The following is a 2051-nucleotide window of genomic DNA, read 5'->3' as shown; positions in this document are numbered from 1 at the left end:
CTGGAAGCTGGGCTGGACGCTGGGTCTTGCCAGCAGTCACCAATGCTTCCCTCTCCTGGGCGGCTCCAGGAGGTGGTCTCTCACTGCAGGAAGCTCACCAAGAAGAACAAGGAGCAGCTCTCGGAGATGATGTCCATAGACAAGCAGAAGGGGCTCAAGTCGCTCAGCAAGGAGAAGCGGCAGAAGCTGGAGGCCTACCAGCATCTCTTGGGCTGGACGCTGGGTCTTGCCAGCAGTCACCAATGCTTCCCTCTCCTGGGCGGCTCCAGGAGGTGGTCTCTCACTGCAGGAAGCTCACCAAGAAGAACAAGGAGCAGCTCTCGGAGATGATGTCCATAGACAAGCAGAAGGGGCTCAAGTCGCTCAGCAAGGAGAAGCGGCAGAAGCTGGAGGCCTACCAGCATCTCTTCTACCTCCTGCAGGTGGGGCTGGCGGGGCTCCGTCTTTTTCCGCGCCACCGCAGCTGAGAGAGCAGCGCGAGGACCCTCACCCACCACCACAACGCTGGCAGTTAGCTCGGTGTTCCTCCTCCTGCAGACCCAGCCCGTGTACTTGGCCAGGCTCATCTTCCAGATGCCCCAGACCAAGTCCACCAAGTTCATGGAGTCGGTGATTTTCACTCTTTACAACTACGCATCCAACCCCCGGGAGGCTTACCTGCTGCTCCAGCTCTTCAAAGCAGCTCTGCAGGAGGAGATCTGGTGGGTGGCCGTGGGTGCCCCAGTTTGGGGACAGGTCCTGGAAAAGCTTGGATGCAATTGTCTCCTCTGGCTGCTGCCTCCTGTGCTGGAGAACAAACGCTGGTCCATCCCCCATCCGCCCTGTCTCTCTCCCCAGGTCCAAGGTGGACCACGTCCATGACATCCTGACAGGGAACGCCACGGTGATCCGGCTAGTGGTCAGCTTCTACCGCAACGCCCGCGGGCAGAACGCCCTGCGGCACATCCTGGGCGGCCCCGTGCGGGAGGTCCTGCAGGACAAGACCCTCAACATCCGCACCGACCCCGTGGACATCTACAAGGCGTGGATCAACCAGAGCGAGTCGCAGAGCGGGCAGAAAAGGTCACGTTCTGGGCAAGGAGGGGTTAGCCTGACCATGGGGTGATGGGCGCTGCGACGGTGATGGGAACCTTGTCTTCCGTCCGCAGCAAGCTCCCGTACGAGGTGAGTGCCGAGCAGGCTCTCAGCCACCCCGAGGTGCAAAGGCGGCTGGATATTTCTATCCGCAACCTCCTCGCCATGACGGACAAGTTCGTCTCTGCCATCACCTCTTCTGTAGACAAGATCCCGTACGTATCTCTGTGGTTTTATGAACATTCTTGGCTTGAAGGTAGCTTCAGCAAGCCCTTAAGGAGGTTGCAGGACCGAGTTCCTGCGCTGTCAGCGAGGAGAAATCCAAATATCCGCGGGCACTGCTGCTTCTGTTCCTCCAGCAATGCCCTGGTGGGTTGGCTCTTCTTGCCCCTCCACATCTGAGCGCTTTGCCGCTGTGGGTTGAGGTGTCTGCAGGGAAGAAGCTGAGCTTTGTGGGAAGATGAAGGCTTCCTCCAGGGGTGTGTGGGCTGGCAGCGGGGAAGGGGAGGGATGCTGCAGCTGCCAGCCCCTCCTATGGGCTCCTCCATCTCCCCAGCGTTGGGGGGTTGCTGCTTCTTGGGTGATGGGTAGCAGGGATGGGGTGGGGGAGCTGAGCTCGATGCTGCCCCACGTGCTGAAGGACCTCTTCCCTGCCCTCTCCTCAGCTATGGGATGCGCTACGTGGCTAAAATCCTGAGGACATCCTTGGCTGAGAAATTCCCCAAGGCCTCGACGGAGGAGATAGACAAGGTACCCCAGGGCTGGGGCGGGAGGTGCTCTGTGACTTGATGGGGTTCAACCATGTGAAGGGCGAGTATCCTTCTACAGAAGGTCAAGTCATTTGGACTTAAAAAATGGGTTCACGTCAATGTTTTCCTTGAGCCACTAAGGAAATGCCAATGGTGGGCTCTTCCCTGCGCCACTGGCCCCTCCAGGAGGGCCCCACAGGATGAAACAGCCGTTTCGTCTGAGATGCC

At 59.3% G+C, this 2051-nt stretch overlaps 1 protein-coding gene across 1 annotated transcript in view; it reads left to right on the top strand.

The window, feature by feature from the left end:
- The window catches only part of LOC104273868 (ras GTPase-activating-like protein IQGAP3), a gene marked incomplete at both ends in the record, with an annotated part of 6742 nt that overhangs the window by 1654 nt on the left and 3037 nt on the right, over positions 1 to 2051 (top strand). Inside the window, 5 exons of the mRNA XM_009869325.1 lie at positions 270 to 422; positions 538 to 701; positions 838 to 1062; positions 1149 to 1289; positions 1740 to 1824. Coding sequence (XP_009867627.1) covers positions 270 to 422; positions 538 to 701; positions 838 to 1062; positions 1149 to 1289; positions 1740 to 1824 — 768 coding nt within the window. The remainder of the gene's footprint in view (positions 1 to 269; positions 423 to 537; positions 702 to 837; positions 1063 to 1148; positions 1290 to 1739; positions 1825 to 2051) is intronic.

The sequence above is a fragment of the Apaloderma vittatum genome, unplaced genomic scaffold (genome assembly GCF_000703405.1).
Source record: "Apaloderma vittatum isolate BGI_N311 unplaced genomic scaffold, ASM70340v1 scaffold27915, whole genome shotgun sequence".
NCBI classification, from domain to species: Eukaryota; Metazoa; Chordata; class Aves; order Trogoniformes; family Trogonidae; genus Apaloderma; species Apaloderma vittatum.
This window is presented reverse-complemented; position numbering and strand designations above follow the sequence as displayed.